A 22,618-nucleotide genomic window follows, 5' to 3' on the forward strand; every position below is an offset into this window, starting at 1 on the left:
AGTGCCATCAAAATGGTTTCCAAAAACTTTACAAAATATCAAACATTAGGTCCTCCTTCTAGTTGTATTTCCTTGTCAAGCATAGGAAAATGCTTGTAAGCTCCTGGAAAACAATCAAATCTCTTTCTGAAACTAGAAAATTAGTCCTTTGTGTCAGAGTATTAGCTATATTTGCCTACATCAGACATAGCAAGAGAAGAGACAACAATACTTCAAGAAACAAAGGAACCTGCTTCAGCTTTTTCCCAAATTTTCAAATGTAAGCAGCAAGCTAGATCACTAATCACAGTGAGCAGATTTACATTTGCTGCTGGTTCAATGCTTTCGTCATATTACCACATTCATTATCTCTTGGGGGAAATAAAATTACATTTTTTTTGAAAACTGACTGCTGTAAAAAAAATTAATAACTCTTCTCTTTCTAATTAGTAGTGGATGAATTTAAAAATGAAAACCATAATGTGCTCCTGAATATGTACACATAGTTGTTGAATAACTGCCATGGAGATTAGATACTTGGTGAATGTGGAAACCAGCCATGTGCACATCTCTACCCTCCCAGAGTCTCCAGCGGATGTCTCTTGGGGCACTGGGGAGGCCACCCCCAGCCCCAGGCTTCTAGGCTTGTGGCAAATCATGACTCTGGGATGGATAGTGTGGATCTGTTCCTCAAGTTGCTCATCTGCAGCTTGTTCTCCAGCCCCAGTTGTTAGAAATGAGCCTGAAATTTAGGGCAAGAGAAGAATGGAGAAAATACATAGGTTGGTCAACCTTCAAAGACATGTTTTGATTCCCCACCCCCCAAAAAAAAGACAGAAAACAACTCCAGATGTGAGAAGGAATCTGTGGTTGTACTTACAGTCCTCGGTATTGATGGGACTGAAATGAAAGCTCTTTCCAGGACTGGTGTTAAAGGACAAGGAAAAATGCTCCCATTGAAGAAAAGCTCTCCCTCTCCCTCAATACTACCAGTCATGTTTAAACAAAAGGGAGAATCTCCATGTTTTCAGCAATGAAAAATTGATGGGGTGCTCCCATTTTCTTACCTCATTACCAATGGCCCCCAGAATAGAGGGGAGGGCGACGGAGTAGGGATAGGAGTTCTGTCTCCTCAGAGAATTGCCAAGTGGAGCCTTTTTTGGGCTACTTTCAGTAGAAATAGGGAATTTCAAAAAGACATTAGAAAACAGTAAGGATGAATAAAGGAAGGAAGGAAGGAGGGAATGGAGGTAAAAGAGGGAGGGTGGGATGGGAGGGAAGGAGGGAGGGAGGGAGGGAGGGAGGGAGGGAGGGAGGGAGGGAGGGAGGGAGGGAGGGAGGGAGGAAGAAAAAAGACTCATAGTGATTTGTCAACCCTGCACCAACATTGCAAAGGGCACACACTTTGTTGGCCCTAACTGAATCCAGCAACCCACAGACCATATTCCACTCCTTCTGCTCTCTGATAAAAGCCCTTGTCCTTCTTGGGCATCTCTTTCTCCATTTCCTATTCTTTTTCTGGCCCTCCTTACCCTACATCCAGAATCATGGCATCACAGTGGCCTTCTTAGAGAACAGTGTGGAAAACAGTTACCATCATGGAAAACAGTAAGAGTCCATCCCTGGGTGAAAAGGAAACCTTCATACCTGTCCAGTTGCCCTCAGTGCATCCATTCATTTACCTCTTAATTTAGTAAATTTATAATGAACTCCTACTGTATGTTTGGCATTGTGCTAGGTACCAGGGATAGAGAAATGATGAGTAAGATGCAATCCCTACCTGGAAGTTGCCCAAAGTCTAAGTGGGTAGATGAACTTTTAAACAGACTTATAAAACAATGAGGAAGTATAATGACAGCAATATGTACATGGCATTGTGGGAGCACCAAGGAGGCAGTGCCCTGACCTGTGTGGGGGGGCCTCTCAGAGGAGAGAGATATCTGGGCTGACTCTTAAAGAATCAGTAGACATTAAGCGTAGAAGTGTTATTTGCTTTACAAATATAATACATTTGAGGACGAGGAAACATAATACATTCTATACAAACTAGACAAAACTAAGGCCCAACAAAGAAAAACAAGCATATGTTGAATGCTCTGCTAAAAATAAGCTGCTTTTTCAAATTGTTTCTACCTTGATCAGAAGCGTTAAATGCAAATACTATATGTATTTGCCGAGCTTTCCTTTCTAACAATAAATATAAGAGTTGTGATGCTGAGGTACTTGCAAAATGCTAACACAATTGAGACTGGCTTATTTTAATCAAAGTTAGAGCCTTCCTTGTTAGGAAGATAACCAGTAGCACTAGTGTTTATGTGACACAATATTCATCAATATTGAATATGCATCCCTGTATTAGAGAAAGATAACTTTTGTTTGCAATACAACCTAACCCACAATAAATTATGGTACCTTATAATGGAGTTTTAATCTACAGTAAAAGAAATAAGAAAAAAAAAAAACCCAGAGAGTGTATCTGTAAGTGCATTGCTTTATTGGAAACTCCTATATAGTATTTACTTCATAGAAATTGATGGACCTTAACTGAAGACAGGTTGTCTATTTTTGGTCCAGACCTTCATTACAGGTAAAATTTATTCTTTGTATTACCAGAACGAAACTTAAAAACTACGTAATGGAGGAGGGGAAAAAAACGTAAAAACTGATGCTTGTAAAGTTACCACCTAGAAAAAATATATATTGACTGGAAATAACATAGAGTATATAAAGTTTTAGGCAATTTTTTTTAATCTAAATTTAAAGATCAGAAGTGTTAGTACATCCCCCCTATTTCCTTCCCACAGCCCTTACCTCCTCTGCTTATGGTGTCCCATGTGGGGTGTTCATTCCTATCACTCACATTCTTGTTCATGTCCTGCGATGCAATTCTGATGGATGCTGAGAGTAACTAGCTCCCAGTGCTCTAAAAAGACTCCATATAAGAGGCCAGAAAACTGTGGCCTGTGGACTAAATGGGCCCAGTACCTATTTTTGTGTAAACAGTGAACTAGTGAACTCGGAATAGTTTTTACAGATGAGTATTTATAACTGACTTAAAAATAGGGATCACTAATTTGTAACCCCAATTAAGCAAAATGTTATTCTCCCAAAAAAGAACTCCAGTCTTCTTATTGGTAGACCAGCATTAATATATATATATATATATATATATATATATATATATATATATATATATATATACACACACACACATACATATATATGTACTCAAATATTATTTTTAATTTCATTGGCAGAAATGTGGAAATTTGTTTTTTCTCTTACTGTATACTAGGGTTGCCAAAAAAACATATTCACATGACTTGTATTCATCTTTTGTTATTGATATATATTGAGTATTACAATTTTAATACAGTTTTTTCCTTTCTTAAAATGTGTATACATTTTTTTGGCACCCTCTGTATATGCCAACATAATATCTATATATTATTAACCCACAATATAATGGTGCCTCTCAGTCCACAAAAACATTTGCCAACCTCTGCCATAAAAGAAGAGTTGTAAGAAGCCCATTTGTTTTTTTAAGGCAAAAAAATTCTTCAACTTTTCTCCATAGGATTTATTTTCCAAAGCTGCTTCTTCCCTTTACCTTTCATCTTTGCACCATCATATTCCCTCCCCATGCCATGATGAGCACATTCGCTAACAGAATAAAAGAATGACTGTCTGAAAATTAAGGGACAATGGTTGGCTATTTTATTGTCTAGCAGGAATTGGACAGAAGGGAGAATACAAATAATATTTCTAATACAGCCTTTCTAATCAACAGCCTTCTCTTTAGCTTCCAGAAGTCCTAGTAACTTCCCACAGAAATAAATATCCTATCTACTATGTATAAGCATGTGTGCAAATGGCAACATTTCAGCCTTCATTTTAAACAAATAAGTGTTTTCTGCTAGAACCTTATTCCCTTGGTCAGCATTGACATGGTTAATGATCCAGATACCCTGTAATGTCAGCAGATCTGTTTTCAGAAATTACTTTGAAGTCAATGGGACGCAGCCTTAAGTTTATGAACAACAAAATGCAACAAGAGAAATAAATCAGAAACCTCAAATCCCTCCTGTTTAATAGTGGAATAAAAGTAAGGAGGTAAGGGGGTACTGTCCCCCACACCCACCGCTGACATCGCACCTTCTTTTAGTTCTTCTAGTCATAATCTGAATTTTCTTTCTATCACTTACATCAATTAAAATTGAGTTAAAATTTTGTTTAAAAGGAAAGAGAGGCAAAACAGTATATATTTGCACCTGAACTTTTAGAGTTTCTCAAAATATCTTTCCTCTAGTAAATGAAGCATTTTTAAAAAGTATCCTTCCTCCAGATATAATTTAAGGTGGGAACAAATGCTTTTGTGTTTCATCGATGTAAACTTCTTTCAGGATTTCTTGTGAACCAAAAACTGTAGATACTTGTTTCCCTAACAGTTTCTCTGTCACTGCAAAATTAACCCACGTGAGTGCTATACATGTAGAAGGTCCTAGATAAATATTCTTCTATGAATGAACGAATAAGCTCCAGCAGATTTATTTTTTACCAGTCAGGTGACTAGTCTTGTGCTGCACAAGTAGCCTTTAGCTATTTTTTAGTAAATACATGCTTAATATGCCATTCATCTTTCTTCAAGCTAGTGATCCATCACATTCCTTCTTTTTGCCTCATCTTTAAATATTTGGATTTTTGGCTGCCTGCATCAGTTTTCTATCATTGCATAACACACTTAACAGCTTAAAACAACACACATTTATTTTCTCATAGCTTCTGTAGGTCAGAAATCCAACACAGCATGATTGAGTTCTCAGCTCAGGGTTTCACCAGGCTGAAATCAGATTGCTGGCTGGGTCTGTGGTTCTCATCTGGGGCTCAGGGTCCTCATCCAAGAGAACTGGCTGTTGTCAGAATTCATTTCTTTGTGGTTGAAGCACTGATATCCCCATTCCTTGCTGCCAGTCAGGGGACTACTCTGTTTCTATAGGTCACCTGCTATTCTTGCTACGTGGCCCCCATAGGCTGTTAAGAGACAGATGTTCACTTCTTATTCCAGGTCAGCGAGAGTGTGTTTCTCTGACTCCTCCTTGGTAACCAACCAGCCAGAGAAAAACTCTCTACTTTTAAAGGACTCATGATTAGGTCAGGCACACCCAGATAATCTGCCTAGTTTAAGATCAACTGATTTGGGACCTTAATTACATCTGCAAAATCCCTTCACAGCAGTACTTGGATTAGTGTTAACTGAATAACTGAGAAAAGACTTGTAAACTCTGAGGGCCAGGAATCTCAGGTGGGGTTGGGAGGGGAGGGTGAGCATTTTAGGATTCTGCCTATCACATTGCCCAAGAACGTAAACTTTCCGATTTTCCAGATAATGGCATATAGAGCACTGGATGAAAAAACAAAGTTTAAAGTGAAAACTCAGTCAGGGAAATAGATCCTCCAAAAGAGATGTGTTTAGAAGAGAAAGATAGAAGGACTCTCGCCAGTCAAGTCATCAGACCAAGAGCGGGAATGTGCAGTTAGGGAAATAAAGTGACAGATGACAAACCCTTGGAGCATAATTATCTTTGTTTGTGTTGCTCCAAATGTTTTTGATACACATTTTCATTCCTGATGTTGAATCATTCTAGATACTTATTTAGAATAAGGAAAAGTTAATTGCTAGAATACAATGTGCCCCAAAATTCCCGGTGCGGAAGTTGGTGGTGGCAGCCATACATAAACAAACCCGTTAAAGCTGTCTGTGTAATATGGCAATGAAACACCCGCTCTTCTCTGGGAACCCTGGACTTGTGGCAAAATCGTTTCTCCTTAATCAGAGCAAACTTCTGATAGAGAAAAGCTATAATTTTAAAGTCCTAATGTTTGTGATGTGGGTTTAATTAAAGTTGCTCTTCCCTTTAATTGCTTCTATTTTTATCTTCAAGATTCAGGGTTTTGTTTTCTTGTTAGTACTTTTATTTTTAGACAATGCCAGAAGCTTTGTCTGATCAAACTGTTGCCACTGCCCAACCTGCGAACTAAGCTGACACCTCTAGTCTTGTTTCTAGGCATCTGGATGTAACATCCGTCAGCTTCCGTCCCTTCCTCCTGCTTCTGCATTATGACAGGGAGCTATGCCAGCTAAGCACTTCTACTCTCACAATTTAGGAAAGGACATCATCTTTAAATGCCCCAGTCAGTTAGGAAAGAGTGATACGTACAGAGGAATGCCTTTCAAGCTTTCCCAACCCCAACGGACAGGTGCCAAGCAAGATTCAATGACCTTCCTTGAGTGGTCTGCCAAGCTATGTTCCTGGGAGCCTGCCGAACCGCCTGGAGCCAGTCAGCAGAGCAATGAAGGGATATCCAGAGGGTGCTCTCCCACAGCCTGGCTCCCAGGTTCTCAGGGCTCTGGTGAACACTGAGGAAAAACAAGACAGTCGGGAGGGCAGGGATGGGAGAATGGCCGCTCCCACATAACCACACCTGTGATACTGCAGGAAAGTCATTCCTAATGCCACCTTGATTTACTCCTCATTGAGGCTTTGTTGACATTTTGTTATTGTTAGTAGTTACTCATTTATGTGTCATTCCACAAATATGGACTGAGATTTACTGTGTGCCAAGCATTTTGCTAGACCATGGTGTGGGGAATGGAGTGTGGTAGTATTCCTTAGTGTATAAATGTAGAATCTAATGAATGTGTTCTAGTATAAAGCTCCTGATTTTGTCATTTCAAATGGTAGATATATGAACTTTGCTGTATGAACTTATATCTAGTCTTTCAATCATTGAATAAATGGTCATTTTGTGAGGAAAAAAATTACTTATAAGTATGATGTTTTAAAAAAATCAAGTATATCAGTAGCTTTGAAATCAATTAAGTCTGTAGCTATTTTTATTCATCCGTGATGTTGGGCTAGAACTTCCGCTTTACGTCCTTTTCAATCAGGAATTTAAAAGTTCTATTTGTTCCAGGTGAGGAGTGCATAACACTAGAGTATTATAACTGGCTTCCCTTAGATAAACATCAGATAAAATCACACAATTGAGAACTCAACTTCTAACTTTCAGATATTAGCCCATTGCCAGATCACTGTCCTACAATGGCTGACAAGCCTTGTCATCAAAAGGCAAGCATGTGGACCACTGAGCCTGCTGCAAAGCTAATAATAATGGCATTGATCCTAAGTAGCTTAGTGTCTCAGAAAAATAATGAACTTCAGTGTAAAAATAAGTATGATGCATTTTAGTTTTTCGACATTCAACACTGCTGAAGAAGACAGCGATATTACCATATTTTTCTGTGTATAATGTTCTCCTGTGTATCATGCACACCCACATTTTTTGGCACCCAAACTTTCAGGCAAAATAATCTTTCATTTTAATTCAAATTTTTATTTGTTTATGTTTAGGTATGTGTTTTTTGTATTATAAAGGAATTTTAGCATTTATTTTTTTTAAATATTATGGTACAAGAAATTTCATGTAATGTAATTACAAAACACAAGAACAGATAAAAGGTACAAGAAATTTTGTGTACTGGTAACAAATTTTCGATATTTACGCATCATAGAAGGCCAAGAACTCTTCATCGTTGCAAATTTGTTGTGAGTTCAACAAAACTGATGATCATATTCCAGGGTATTATTTGGCATACAGATATCGTTATTGATTTCTAGAATTACACTTTTAACTCATAAGCATAAATAAAAGAATTAAAAACATTTATATAGATATGGAATTAGTACTACCCATATATAATGCACATCCTTATTTTTCCCTCACAAATTTGGGCAAAAATGTGCACATTATACATGGCAAAATACGGTATATCATGAAGAAGACTACATTGAGAAAAAATTTATATGACCAAACAGAATCTACTCTGAACAGGGTCATAATTATCATTTTTTTCTCATTTATTATTCTAGAAGTGTTCAATCAGTGATAGGGATTGAATAAAGACAGGGACTTTATTAGAATCAGTGCTTTAGCCTGTGTTTCCCCAAAAAGCCAACTCCACGACAAGGCTTGTGTGGACGCAGCTCATTTGAACACTGAACCCAGAGCAGAACTGGGGCAAGAAAGGAAAGTCAAAGACAATGCAGGAACTTCTAAGGAACCTTGTGAAAAGCACCTCAGAACTGTCCGCCCAGGGGACAAAAGGAGGAGTACTAATCCAGTCGCTCTGCTCTGTGTTGGTCAAATGTGACCTCCAAGAGTTCACACCCTGCACTTCTGGGTTGCACATGTGTGAGTTAGGTAGTATCCATGCCGAGGCATCAGAGGTACGCAGCAGCAGCCTGAGGTCAAGTGCTGTTTGGTTGCAGCTACACAGATGGTCATGATGGTCATTTCTGCAGAGGCTGGAGAAAAATGGAGCCAAGATTTTTAAAACGTACAAAGAGGGGTCTGAAACATACCTACTGTGTACTTTGGCTTTCTGCATGGGAAATTTCCTCATCAATATCTTCTACTGACTTTTAAATATCTTTTTTTTTTCTACAAATATACACTTCCCATATTCTTGGCCTCACTAAAGATAATTGTAGATAATATGTACCGCAGATTAGCCATCTCAAGATCTTTTCATCCTAAATGCTAGCCCAACTGCCAAGCAACTTTCCATGCACTAGGAAACTGGCCCATAGCTATTTTCTGAGTGGATGCGTGAATTGCATTTTCTGTTTTCTTTCCCATTATTTACTTTCATTGCATAAAGATAATTAATTATGTAATTCAAAAAACAGGGTGAATGCAGAAAAAAGTAACACTTCCAAGCTGATTGCTGCTTACCCTCTCTTCAATGTCACTACATACTTTGTCTGTTAGTGTTCATGTTAGCCAGATGGGCACAGGAGGCAAGGTCACCAAGATCAATGGCCACAGGAAAAGTATTATGGAAGACAGTCCTCCTGGTTGCTAGCCCTGTGGATGCTCTTTCTCTTGAAATGTGGCCTCTGGCATCTAAGATTCTGGCCACCTGCTCAAGTCATGGTATGCAAGGAATAATAAAGGCACTATAGGAAATCATGCTCATTATGTCCCATTGAGCTGTCTTAGAATACTGAGGCAAAGAGAAAGCTTCTTAGGATTATGTATAGTGTCTGGCAAACAGCAAGAATTCTACTCCATTGCATTCCCCAAGCATTATTGAGCACCCAGTTTGAATAAAATATTATGTCAGTAAATATGAGGAATACAAAGATGAACAAAACATAGCCTGTTTCTTCAAGTTTCTCATAATTTAGTGCTGTGGTTCTTCAGCTTCTCTCCCCATGTATCTTTGGGAGAATCTGATGAAAACCATTGAGCCTTTCCCCTGAAAACACATATGACCCTTAAGATAAAATTAAGCTCATTATTTCAGAGACTCTCCTTTCCCCTGAAGTCCAATCAAAGGTTTATCTGAAAACCGGAGGGGGGCAACATATTGATTAATAACTGTGGAAATGCAGAGTGTTGTAATTGCTCTAATAGATATGTGACTATATCTGGGATCAACAAAAGGGAGAAAGTAATTCCACCTGAGTATATCAGTATGGGCTTCCTTGGGGGCATGCATATGTGCAATGCCTGGAGAGACAGTGGACTGAAGGGTACACCTGATGAAGGGAGAAGGCTTAGTAAAGGCACATACAAGACAGCCAAGGGAATGTTGTGGAATTGTAAGAAGTCCAGTGTGGCCGGAGCATAGGACTCAGGAGAAGCTGGAGATGTGGGAGATGAAGCTAAAGATTAGGAGACTCAAGTCAAATCATTGGTTTTCATGCTTAGAAGCTTGGGTTTTACTCAATAGGCACTGGAGAATGGTATGACCAGAGCTGGGCCTTACAATATTTCTTAGGATAGATAGAAAAGGGCAGAAACTGGAGATGAGTGATGAGGCTAGCTGTAAAAATCTAAGTAGCAGGAATTAAAAGCCCAAACCTAGGGGGTAGATACAGGGGTGTCCAAACTTTTTTCAACATTTTTCACCAAGGGCCATATGCGGTAAAATACACAAACAGCCGGGCCACTCACTCGAGATGAAGTGCATATTGCCTCACCTGGTTTATTTAAGTAAACTAAATATATTTTTGGAATTTGCTGCGGGCCAATAAAAAATGGATCGCGGGCCGCAGTTGGACCGCGGGCCTCAGTTTGGACACCCCTGGGGTAGAATGTAGGGAATGAGCACATTGAAGGAACCTATACAGACTTACCCAGTGAAGTCTAAAATTACTCCCCAGAGGGGACATAAGATATTAGATCTCTTTTCTTCTAAAGTTATTACATATATTCTGAACAAAGTTTTAAACACTGGCAGTGAGAAATTATTGTTCAGATCATTCTTTTCATTTACCTTCTCTTACTATTTTTACAATCCTTGGTACAATACTTTAGAAATAATAGGTTTAATCAATGCTAGTTCAGTTGAATTTTGTTAAATTTAATTTACAGTATGACAGCTGTTGAGCCAACAATTATTATACCTCATTTTGAATAACGATGCTGGTCTATAGATACAATTAAACAACACTGAATACTTTTTCCTAGTAGACAATGGATGTACTTCCAGGGCCTTTGAGGACTGGCGTGATAATTCAATTAGATTTTACACCAAAAATATGTTATAGACCTTTTCCTGAATCTCTATTACAGCATCTACATTAGCCAGGAAATTCCAGTGAAACTAAAATGTTATCTTTGTAGGATACAATGCTTCTCTCTTAGTATCCTTAGCAGAGAGAACTACCTTGGTGATGAAGGCATACTTTGGGAGCAAGGAAGATGTGGAGTTTGGAAGCATAAGATAATTTGGTGAGCTACTCAGGTGTTGTTTAGATTCATGTTTTAGAAAGATATGGCTCACTATTGGAAATCAAATCTGAAAATTGGGCTTTTATTAATTTTTCTTTCCAAACTCAGTATTTGGTTAATGTGAGTGATAGCTAGCTAATATCTTCAATATAATCACATCAAAATACATTTGTTGACTCTGGCAAAACATACCACTTAACTGAGTTTTTCCACTCCAACAGCTTTTTAAACACTATTTTGTCGTGACCGAAGGCCTGAATATGTGGGGGGGGGGGGGACAAACAACACTTTATTTGAGAACATCTTAACAACAGGCTAATTTGTACATGGATTTATTGACTACAATGTTCCTAAGATTTTCATGATGCCTTTTACATAAATTACTCTGAATCAAATGCATATCAATTTCCGGTTCTTCCTGTGTCTTGTCTAACTCTATCCTGAAGTCATACTCTGTAGCAGGGTTCTCGAACTTTATTGTCTTTCAAAATCACCTAAGAAGGTGTTTAAACTTAGGGAGTGGTTCTCAAACTTTATTGTCTTTCAAAATCACCTAAGGAGGTGCTTAAACTTAGGGATGCCCTAGCCACACCCCAGACCTATGGAATCAGAGACCACAGTTTGAGACCCACTCACTGCTCTATACATCACCTCTGGTTTTCACCACTGGACTTGTTGGCTCTAGATGGGGATGGGAATTAGCTGACGTGGTTTGAAAAATGAAACTAAATATAATTTTGTAAATAACAAATTCTCAATCTTTCTATTTGCCTGCTGAAGAATTAGAGAAGTGTGAAATAATGGGCAATAGAAAAGTTTACTTAGTTACAGACCCTGTTTTCCAGTAAGCCCCCGCACAAACTCCTCTGGCCCAGTTAGGTCAATACAAGATCAGATTGCACCATCTTTATTCATTACTCTGCGCCACTGATCGCTGGATTATCTTCTTCCTGGAATATCTCCCCTCCTCCTCAACATGTATTCATATCCTGCTCTGATTCAGGAACCAACTTGAGCCCTACCTCCTCCTCCTCCTCCAAACCTTTCCAAAGTTTCTAGCCCACAATAGCATCCCTGTATTTTAAGCTGCAGTAGCTTTTTTCTTTTTTAATCTGCACTATGAATGTGGGCTTTTAATAATGTAGTGTCTTGTCCTGCTCTTCAGTTATGCCATCTGAGTGTGTCTCTACTCCTGAGGATTACAACCTCTTTTGTGGCCAGGCTCTTATATTTTGTTAACTCGCCTGTAACACCAAGAATAATGTATTGTGGAATCTTCAAAATTACTGGTTGGATTTCATTTCTTTTGAAAATATTTTCAAATCTCATTTTGTACTTCCATTCTTAATTTTGTACGTAGAAGCATATGGCCGTCTTTGTCCATATGTTAACGTCTATATGTGCAATAGATGTGTGATAAGTAATGAACATTGAAATATTCTTTTTTTCTCATTAGCTGAGGCTCTCTGAATTTCAAGATAAGCATTTGATCTGAAGGTCAACTAAAGTAATTATCACCATGATACAGTTTCTTGTGCATTTATAATATGTAACATCCATTAAGAGGAAAACAAACCTGAAATTATAGAAAAAAAAAACTTGTCTCTTTATAACTGACAAAGTGAAACAAAGGATTGAAAGAATCTGAGAGGGAAAAGTTTTATAATTCTATCTGAATATGACAATAAATTTTAATTCCTGTTTTCTCTCAAAAATAAGAATAATACCTAAAATGTATATAGTACTTTACAGTTTATAGTACTTACAGTTTACTAAATGTTTGCCATGTAAATTTTTACTATTCCTCAGAACACCTATAAGATATAAAAGGTGAATATTATTATTCCCAGATTATAAATGAAGAAACACCTGAATCTAAGTTTACTATCTCTAAGCCAATTTTTTTCTCTATGAGGAAAATAGATTATTATTGTTGCACCCTCAATGCACTTGTTTACTAAATATCTCTATTTCCCACCACCTGTAAGTTCTGCATGATCAGAGACCTGCCTATCTCATTCATGCTAATTCTAGAACCTAGTGCTGCCACATAATAAGGGCTGAATAAATGTTTATTGTATGAATGAAGTTTTTAGTCTCTGGAGTGAAGGCTAAGAAAAAAGGCTAGTTAGTGGCTCAGGGTAATGAGTTTGAAGAGAAATGCCTATATACCTACATGTGCAATAGATGTGTGATAAGTAATGATACATTGAAATATGCTGGGAATATCGCATTGAAGGTCAGGATACTTAGGCCTAGGGAAGCGAGAAAAGGATGAGTTTTCAAGAGAGAAAACCTATTTCCTTTGCTATGGGATTTGATGAGTAAGTCAACAACAGCAGGACTCTTTCTGCATTTACCTGCATGTCTCAGAAATGGGAAAACAAGTCATAACAAAGATTCAGACACCAGTCACCATCACTTTAAGCATGGGTGGCAAGGGTGGGTGGGGCTTAAGAGGGCATGTGCATGGACACACACATACCACACATACCCGCCCCCCCACACACACAGTGTACACACTAGAGGACATATATATCCCTGATGGCATATATATAGTTCCTGTGGCATATCAACAGATTATCTTCAATTCCCAGCCTAACAGCCATTTCCTTTTCTCAGAATCGAGAAAGTACATCATCATAATGCAATGTGTGACCTTCTTATAGATGTAAATCTTGAACCCCTCTAAAACAAAGTGTATACACATAATTATAAAAAATCATTCTTAAATTGCATAAATTAATTGGTAATTACCAGCTTCTTGCAACACACCTCACAACCTAATAAAACATAGCAGGCTGTCTTGATGCGAAAGGACTGAAAATTACTAACTTTGAGCAGTGCTTCTCATATTAGTGCTTCTCATATTAAAGTAAATAGAAACTGGGGATGTTGTTAAAATGCAGATTCTGATTCGCTAGGTCTGGGAGTGAGGGAGCATGAGAGTCTGCAATTCTAACAAGCCTGGTGCCTTGCAACTCCAAGTATGGTATAGACCAGCTGCAGCTGCATCACCAGGGAGCCATTTTCCCACCTTGTAGGTGATTCCAATGTGCTACCATGGTTGAGAACCACTCCTCTGAAATGACTGAAGTGAAATCACTGTAAGATGATTGTTTATGTACCTTCCCTAGCTGCAAGCCCTCTGAGAACCTTCTAAAGGTTTATAAATGAGTGGTTGTCAGAATCACCTGGAGAGCTTTGTCAAAACCCTTTCCCACCCTCCTAAATTTTGGCAGCAGTAAATTGTAGCATCTGGGCTTGGGAATTTTGAGGAAATCTCCAAGTGCTTTAGAAAAAGGACATCATGCTTAGATTCTCTGACCTGGACCCAGTCTCTGTGATGTGGTCCAGAGAAGGCTGGCCCTGGACTAAATCATGAGATAGACTACATTCTGAAGTTGTCTTTTGGTATTTCTGTACTTTCTATACCTTCCCTTCCATATTTTATCCTATTTATACAATTCTACTACTTATAATACCTTTAAGACATCAGTCATTTATATTGGTTATAAATGAGTTTGGCATTTTTGCACTTTTCCCAGGGCTACTTGGATTTAAGTCATCTCTAACTATGAACTAAGAATCCATCACCTATTAAAATAGTGTAAGACATCAGCAAACAGAGAAGAAACATTGCTTGACATCTCCAAATTCTTCTCTACCCATGTGGAAATACTACCCCACCCCCCACTCCATCCCCAACCAAGCCCTTTCAACCTGAGATTTGTTGGATTTAAGGCAAACTATTGAAGCTTTGTCTATCCATTTATTTATGAAGACAAACTACTGGGAGGTATTAATAATTGCTATCTGAAATTAACAGTAATATTATTTTTAAGATTCTATGAAGTACTAAATTATACTTTTAAGAATGCATTTTGTTTATTCTTGATATAGTTAACTAAATAATTTCACTATGCAAACTGTTGCTTTTTCTAGTATATTAGTATAAAATGTATGCAGTTATATAGATGAGGAAACCACTTCCTGTCGCCTGTACCTAATATGGTAGCAGGCGCTCTATAGACAGTTACAGCTTGAGAACTATTTAGTAAAATGTGCACAGTGCCATCTAGTGGTACATCGTCATTATTACAAACCTTATAGTCCTCATTTTCTAAAATGATTTGATAGCTCAACAGTTAGCAACATATTTATACAACTGTCAGACTTCTAAAACAGACCGCTTAATAAGTTCCCAATGACTTAACAAGTTCCCAATTAGCACTAACTAGCACATTTACTAGTGTTCCTATTTAAGCAAAAGAATTGTGATACTTACCTTCCTCAATTAGTAGGTATCGAATGCTTATTATGCACTAAACATTATGTGAAGTGCTTTACATGGATTACCTCATTTGATCCCCAAAATAACCCTGTAATGGAGGAACTATTATTGTCCCCATTTTGTAGATGAGGAAATGGAAACTTGCGGAAATTAAATGACTTAGCCAAGGTCATAACTGGTAGGGGAAGTCAGTCCCACAACCCAACTGACTGCCTGGGCATCTCCACTATTCTGCACTGTGATCCACACCTCCCAAAGTAATTACCAATGAAATGAAGTTTCCAAGAAGCCTTTATGAAAGAGGGCCTTCCTCACCAGGTCTCTAATTATCAAGGAGAGTAAAATCAATTCAAATTCCACTAATTGGGAATTTATGACAGCTAAACTGCATAAGCTAAACTGCTTTTGTGGCTGGGATGTGGTTTGTGCTTTTTTTATAGCAGTCACATAGTATATGCTCAAAATTATATGTTGATTCATTAACTGAATATGGAGGACAGGACTAACACCTAGGTTTGGATTCATAGATCTTGTAAATTAATAATAGCATAACATGGCAGTACATCAGAGGGTGTTTAATTATTTTTACACTAATAGCTATCATTTATTGGGCACCTATTATCTGCCAAGCCCCATGGTCAGCACTTGTATATACATTTTCTCTTTTATCCTTACTATTACCTCTCTCTGGATGGGATTCGTTTCCTCCTCTCTAAAAAGCAATCCTAAAATTTATTAGGTGAAACAGCTTCACAGTTATTAGTGGAGCCAGGAGTGAAACTCAATCTTTGTGATTGCAAAATCTGTGTTCTTTCCATTTTGCCACTCCTGGAAAATAAGTAGGTGTAATATGCATGATTACGGTGTTTCTGTGTACTGCCACCCCCTATGCAAAAATGCTTCCGCCTCTTACTTGGATGAGAGCAATCAGCTGCAGGTACTTCCACCTGCATGCCTCTCCGTCTCCATTCCTTTCTTCCCTTACCATCAAAAATTATATTTTTAAGCTGCATTTCTGATCATGTCACTCTCCTCTTTAAAACCGATGTCTTCACACTCTCAGCACAAAGATCAAAACCCTTATCATGGCTTCAGTGCTCCTCCAGCCTTATCTTATGCTTCTGGCCCCTTCACGACCATAACATAATCCAGTTTTGTGCCTAGCGCCCTGTATGTCACAGTAAGTCATAATTCGGATTATCTGTGTGTGTGACTGTGAGTCATGTCTGTATCCCCCTCCGGCTGTTAGCTCCCTGAGGCAGGGGCCACAGCTGCATTGTTTGCCATTGAGGGCCCAGGCCCTACCTACCACAGTGCTTGCACATAATTATGAAAACTAGTTTTGTTTAAGTCGTTTATAATTACCTATTCTCACAGCCAGAATTGGTATTTTATTTTTCCTTATACTGAGACCTTAAATGTGTGGAAACACAAATATGGAACATAGTTAGTTTTAGTAACTTTCATCTAATTTCTAGCTATTTTATTTATCTATATTGTTATTTCCTATGTTACATGTCCTATTCCAAGCATTTTACAGGCATCACCACCCCCACACCCGATTTAATGTTTTTTAATTATTTCTGTTTTTCAGTTACAGTTGACATTAAATATTATTTTATATTAGTTTCGGGTGTATAGCATAGGGATTAGACATTTATATAATTCATGCAGTGATCCCCTCCAATCAGTCTAGTACCCACCTGGCATCATACATAGGTATTACAATATTAACTATATTTTCTATGCTGCACTTTACATCACTGTGACTATTCTGTAACTACCAATTTATATCTCTTAATCCCTTAACCTTTTTCGCCCAGCTCCTCAACCCCCCTCCCCTCTGTATCTATGACTGTATCTGTTTTGTTTGTTCATTTATTTTGTTCTTTAGATTTCTACATATAAGTGAGATCATATGGCATTTGTCTTTCTCAGTCTGACTTATTTCATTTAGCATAATCCCCTCTAGGTCGATCCATGTTGTCACAACCCCCAATTAATTTTCATAGTAATCATCTAAGGATAGATGCTATTATCAGCCCACTTTTCTAAGAGAAGTCAAGTAACATGACAGATGATACACCTAGGACTCAAACCAAGGCTTTTATGATTCTTCATGAAAGTGCCTTATTGTCTCTTTACGATCAAATGCATTTTTAGAAGACCCTGTTTCACTGTTGAGTCATTTTCTTGTCATGTGCTTACTTAGTCATATATTCATTAAGCTCCTGTGATATGTGAGTCTGGTGATATGAACAGTTTTCATGACAGAATCTCTTCCTGTAGCATACACGATGCAAAGGGGGAAACAGACAACTAGCTGGTCTGCACAGAGTCCACTGAACCAATGGGGAAGAAGAGGGTGGTATGTTCTAAGGTGGTATGTAGAAAGGACACAAGACCTAGAGGTGGAAGATCCAGAAAGACATCCTTGAAGAAGTGGTGTTGACACTAGCGTATGACAGATGAGGTGTAGATGAGAAGCTAGATGAGTACCAGACTAATTGGGGGATCACTTCATAAATTATATAAATGTATGCTATACACCTGACACTAATATAAAATATTACTGAATGTCAACTCTAACTGAAAAACAAAATAAGAAAATTTTTTTGAAAGTGGGGCCAGATCAAAAAGGATTTTGCAAGCAATGTTGAAAGTTGGATTTCAACTTAATGGGAAGTTATTAAAGGACTTTACACATCGTACCAGTGACATGTCAGATTTACAGTTCAGAAATATCACTCTGGCTACAGTGTTTAGAAAGAACTGGGATAGAGAAAGAATGAAGATGAAAGAACTGACTTAGTTAATCAGTAAGAGATAATGGTGATAGCACTGGGTGATGGAATTGGGTGATAGGAATAATGGTCCATGGAAATGAAGGAATTAAAGTGATATTTAGGAGATAGAATCCATAGGACTCAATCATTGATAGCATGTAAGATGAGAGGACCCATGGATAAAATCCAGATTCTAGCCGGGCCATAGGGAGGGGTGATGGGGCTGGGGCCATTCATCAGGGAAGGGAACCCCAGACAAAGGGAACCCCAAGAGACAGAGGAGATGAGTGTAGGCCAGGCAAACAGAGGTTGACATGGCTAAGGAACCCCTCCACCCCACCCCCACTCATGAGCATGTTGGTCACTTCTTTGAGCCTATATGATTCCACCCCTGAGAATCCTGAGAGCCTCCCTGTGCCCTACAAAGGCTCACCAGACTAGCCCTAGCCACCCAGATTCCCTCCCTCTGCCAGCAGCCATTTCTCTTTCTTGGCTTGTAGCCATTTCTCTGCTATGCTCAAGATCACAGTTCATGTGCCTCTTCTCTGATGCCTGTTTTACATGATCCATAGCCAGGAACCAGATGAGAACGGGTCAGTAGCCTACTTCCCATTGTGACCTGGCCACAGATACCAATCAGGATGATAGGCTGGATCTTATCATCACTGCTCTTTTTGCATCCTGCACCCAGACATAACTCTAAGGATTAGATCCAGAGGAGCTACAGATCAAATACATAGGGAACAGTTATAGGAATCCCAGCTAGTTCCCTCACAAAATTAAGTAAATATTACAAATTCAACTTATAGATGCCATCGCTTTGGGAGGGCCTTGGTTGCTAAATTGAAAACTTGGATAAATAATATTAAAAATACAAATGATATCATTGTTGTGTGATATACAGAGAAGGTTACAAATTCGGAATCCCATAAATCTGAATTTATCCAAACTTAAGTAACTCAGTTGGGAAAAATGATTTGTAGTCTCTGCTCCAAACCAGAAATATGCCAAAAAATTTTTGTTGACATGACTCATATTTTTCCTTTGTTCATGTATTGTGTCTGTGTCCCAAGCATACTGCTTGTGACTTCATGCATTTCACATGTAAGGAACATCATCCCCACTTCATAGATGAGGAAAGTGAGGCTCTAAATCTTCGAGGCTAAGAGGGTATGCACTTGTAGTAGAAGAGCCAGATTTGGACCAAGATCCTTGGACTCCGAGTCCAGGAGTTCAATAGGTATTAAGTTTTGTTCTTTAAACATAGTGTCAGAAATGAGGAAAGATGTTGAAGACTAAGAGTAGGGAGCTGGTGGTGGAAAAGCATATGTGGCGGGCACATTTCTCAGGAACTGAAACATACGTATATAGATCATTGAGAAAGACAACATACTTATTTTCAAACGCAAAAGGATAATGAACAGTGAACCCTGAACTTGGTGAAGTTGTGGAGAAACTGGAACTGTCATACACTGTTGATGGGAATGTAATCAACACTTTCCAACTACTTTGGAAAACACTTTGGAAGTTTCTCAAAAATTAAATGTACACCTACCATACAACATAGCCACTTCCTTTCTAAGTATTTATCAAGAGAAATGGAATCATATGTCTATACAAAGATTTGTTCTTGATTATTCATAGCAACTTTATTCATAATCACCAAAAAAAAAAAACAGAACAACCCAAATGTCCATCAACAGACAACCAAATTGACAACCAAATTGTGATACATCCATATAATAGAATACTATCCAACAACAAAAAGCAGCAAACTATTGATACATGCAACAACATGGATGACTCTTAAAATAGTTACACTAAGTAAAGTATCCAGACCAAAAAAAAAAATACATCCTGAATAATTCCAGCTAATAGAATTCTAGAAAATCATGACAGAAAGCAGACCTGTGGTTGCCTGGGACAGGGAGTGGGATGGATTACAAAGGAGCACAAGGAAACTTTCGAGGGTGATGGACGTGTTCATTATCTTGATTGTGGGGATGGTTTCTAGGATGTCATAAGACCTCAGGGCAAACAGAAATAGAAATGGATTTCTTCACTATCCTAGTGAAAGTGACAATGACTTAAATTAAATGAGCTAGTCAGTAATGTAGCCAAGAAACTGTTTGTTCTTGACCAGCATAGTTAATTAATCTGTGCTTGAATTCTGCGGCTGCATTGTAGCAATAACTTTTCCTCCCTACCCCTGACCTCCCTTTTTTCTTATTTCAAAACTTACACTACTAAAAATATATAAATGAAAATATTTTAAACTTTCCAATGCAGTTTTGATATCCTTTCACAGACTAGAATTGAAGAATTTAGGTGTTTTTCTCTCCTTTTTTTAAGCGTTACCTGTACAATGGGAAAATGCTTTCAGCCAGACAGACTTGTTAACTATCAACACAAGTAGTATGTACTTCAAAGTTGCTGAGCACCTAGATCTTAAGTGTTCTCACCACAAAAAGGAAATGATAACTATGGGACACAGTGGTGTTTACTGACACTATGGCGGTAATCATATTGCAATATATAAATGTACCAAATCAACACATTACACAATGATATATGACAATTATGTCAATTTTTTTAATGAAGCCAGATCGAGTGAGGCTTAAATGCCTTTTGTTATTGACCGGACTTGAATCTTTGTGTTTTATCAGTTAACTTCCTTGATCCTGTTTCCTCACATGTAATGTGGGGATTATAGCTGTATTTCAAAGGTCATTATGAAGATTAGAAATAACTAGCTACTGTGGTGTTCAGTAAATCATCTGCTTGCTATTATACATTGTACACCAACTTTTTGACGCCATGAATTACATACATACACTCATGTCAACCCTTACAATAAGCACATATCAATGCCTGAGGGGCCTTGACCAAACAGGACAGGTGGTACATGTAAAATAAGGACTTTACCTTTCCATGCACTTTGGGCTCACGTGTTCACTCTGCTTTAATCGTATGTAGTGCACCTGGTGGACATTTGGAACGTCATAGAAGCATTGCGAGAAAATGCTCTGAACAACCTGGACCCAAATATAGAACTCAACGTGGCCCGCTTGGAGGCTGTGCTCTCCACAATTTTTTACCAGCTCAACAAACGGATGCCAACCACTCACCAAATCCACGTGGAGCAGTCCATCAGTCTCCTGCTTAACTTCCTGCTAGCAGCCTTTGATCCGTAAGTGCCTTCTGAATATCTCTTGCTTTCTACAGGTTCCATCCACCCATCCTCTTGTTCTTCTTGGTCTTTATTCCGAATAATTTTCTGGAGTAACCTACTGCCTCTTTTTTCTTGGTTAGATATTTATCTGAATAAAGTTTCTATGTGTTCAACATAAATTTTAAATGCTGCGGAAAAGACTAGAGAGTAAAGTAATGCCGTAGGAAATTAAGTACAGTTGTATTTTATATACTGACCTTTATTTAACTCATCCCACACTTTCAAGAAGCTATGGATTCTTGAAAGTGTTGGGTGATGGCATGCCTGTGAAGCGATTTAATGAAGCATGAAGTGGGAGGATGTTTTTAACTCTTTTCTTTGCAAATTGCCTAAAAGAGTGTTTCTGAGGTGTCATAACAAGACCCTAGAGCAAACAACGAGAGATTGAAAAGTGTTTCTTGACCAGCCTGGTGAAAGTAGCCGTGACTTGCATTAAACGGACTGGTCAACAATCTTCCACATAAAACAATATGATGCCATCCACATACCACAATGGAAACGCAGCCTCATTATCTTATAATTTCCCTTCAAAGAATCAGAGAATTTCAGAACTGCCTGAGATCTTAAAGACTATTTTTCCACATCTTTCATTTTATGGATGAAGGAACTGAAGCACAAAGAGGTTGTCACTTGTCCAGTGCCTCTCAGCATGTTAGTGGCAGAGTAGGGACTTGGGTATTCAGCTAAGGTTTCTTTTCCAAAGCATATGTGGCAGCCTTGTGAAATGTAAAAACCCCTGAATTACATTATCAGCCTAAAATTTCGAAGGGGCTTTTATGGATAGCCCCTGGTCTAGATATCGTATCAACACCTCTAACTTCACTACTGGTTTTGAATATTAAAAAGGGAAATTACTAAGCTGACCTTTCAGCAATCACATTTTAAGACTCTCAGAAGATTTTCCTCCGTCTCATTGTCTAGCCAATGCTTAGGAATATTGAAGCCCGGCGCTGGAGATGTGCCAGCCAGGCTAATGTTATTATGCCACTCACTCACAAGTCACCAGCTGTCACTTTGCAACCTAGAGTGGTAACAGAATTATTCGTGCTCAGTTTAACCAGAATACGTTATTGTCTCCGTGATGTTTATATTTTGAGAAAGTCGTGAGTTGAAAGGAACAATTTTAAAACAAGCAGTCCCGCATGATAGATTCCATGCTTAGGCTGTGCAGACTTCAGAACTGATGTACTGCTTTGGCCTCATCACTATGGTAACTGAGCAGGGTAGGTAGAGAGGCTGTGGTTCCACATGACAGGTAGCAGAATGGAACCAGGCCATGGAATTTCTGTAACAGCATTTCTGTCCTGTCCCCTTAACAAGAGCAGGGCAGCTTTCAGACTTGCCACTCAAGTCTTCAGGGAACTTATTTGTAATAAGTGTAACAATGGAAAAATGGAAAAAGAGAAATGTGATTTCCTGCGAAATCTTGGAGTATTGCTAGAGGATTCATAAGGAATCAAAGCTAAAAAAATAATGTAGACCTACTCTATAAATACAGAAACAGGACCAGATTAACAATAAGGG

At 38.4% G+C, this 22,618-nt stretch overlaps 1 protein-coding gene across 41 annotated transcripts in view; it reads left to right on the forward strand.

The window, feature by feature from the left end:
- The window catches only part of DTNA (dystrobrevin alpha), a 355,317-nt gene that overhangs the window by 239,634 nt on the left and 93,065 nt on the right, over window positions 1-22,618 (forward strand). For all 41 annotated transcript variants that reach the window (XM_074340145.2, XM_074340141.2, XM_074340164.2 and 38 more), the window contains one exon: window positions 20,839-21,052. In XM_074340145.2, coding sequence (XP_074196246.2) covers window positions 20,839-21,052 — 214 coding nt within the window. The remainder of the gene's footprint in view (window positions 1-20,838; window positions 21,053-22,618) is intronic.

This window comes from Rhinolophus sinicus, chromosome 4 (genome assembly GCF_057876585.1).
Source record: "Rhinolophus sinicus isolate RSI-liver-muscle chromosome 4, RSI-T2T, whole genome shotgun sequence".
Classification (NCBI taxonomy): Eukaryota; Metazoa; Chordata; class Mammalia; order Chiroptera; family Rhinolophidae; genus Rhinolophus; species Rhinolophus sinicus.